Raw genomic sequence first — 335 nt, forward strand, 5'->3', positions numbered from 1 at the left:
GAGAACGAGTTGCCGCTGGCGTTGCAGCTGAAGAAGATAAAAAAAGCAAGAAAGTAGAAAAGAACAAAAAGTTTCAGTTCTAGTTGCAACCGCTTTCTTACGTCCATCGTTGCGAGGTACTCAAGGATAGGAACGTCCAGAGGCAATTCGCATTCCGCCAGGAGAGAATTCCACTCTGTTATGGAGCACAAACAAACCGCAGAAAGTGAAAAGGGTTTAGGGTTTTAGTTTCAAGAATGACACGAAAAAAAGAAACACATATCGGAACCCTAAACCCTAAACCCTAAACCCTAAAACTCATCGCCAAGCAACGAAACCTGCAGCATACAATTCCT

At 43.3% G+C, this 335-nt stretch overlaps 1 protein-coding gene across 1 annotated transcript in view; it reads right to left on the minus strand.

The window, feature by feature from the left end:
- The window catches only part of EMH_0062600 (grb10 interacting GYF protein, putative), a gene marked incomplete at both ends in the record, with an annotated part of 4,025 nt that overhangs the window by 745 nt on the left and 2,945 nt on the right, over nt 1-335 (minus strand). The window contains 2 exons of the mRNA XM_013498053.1: nt 1-27; nt 102-175. Of these exons, the coding sequence (XP_013353507.1) occupies nt 1-27; nt 102-175 (101 nt within the window). The remainder of the gene's footprint in view (nt 28-101; nt 176-335) is intronic.

This window comes from Eimeria mitis, genomic scaffold (assembly GCF_000499745.2).
Source record: "Eimeria mitis Houghton genomic scaffold, Emh_scaff3143, whole genome shotgun sequence".
Classification (NCBI taxonomy): domain Eukaryota; phylum Apicomplexa; class Conoidasida; order Eucoccidiorida; family Eimeriidae; genus Eimeria; species Eimeria mitis.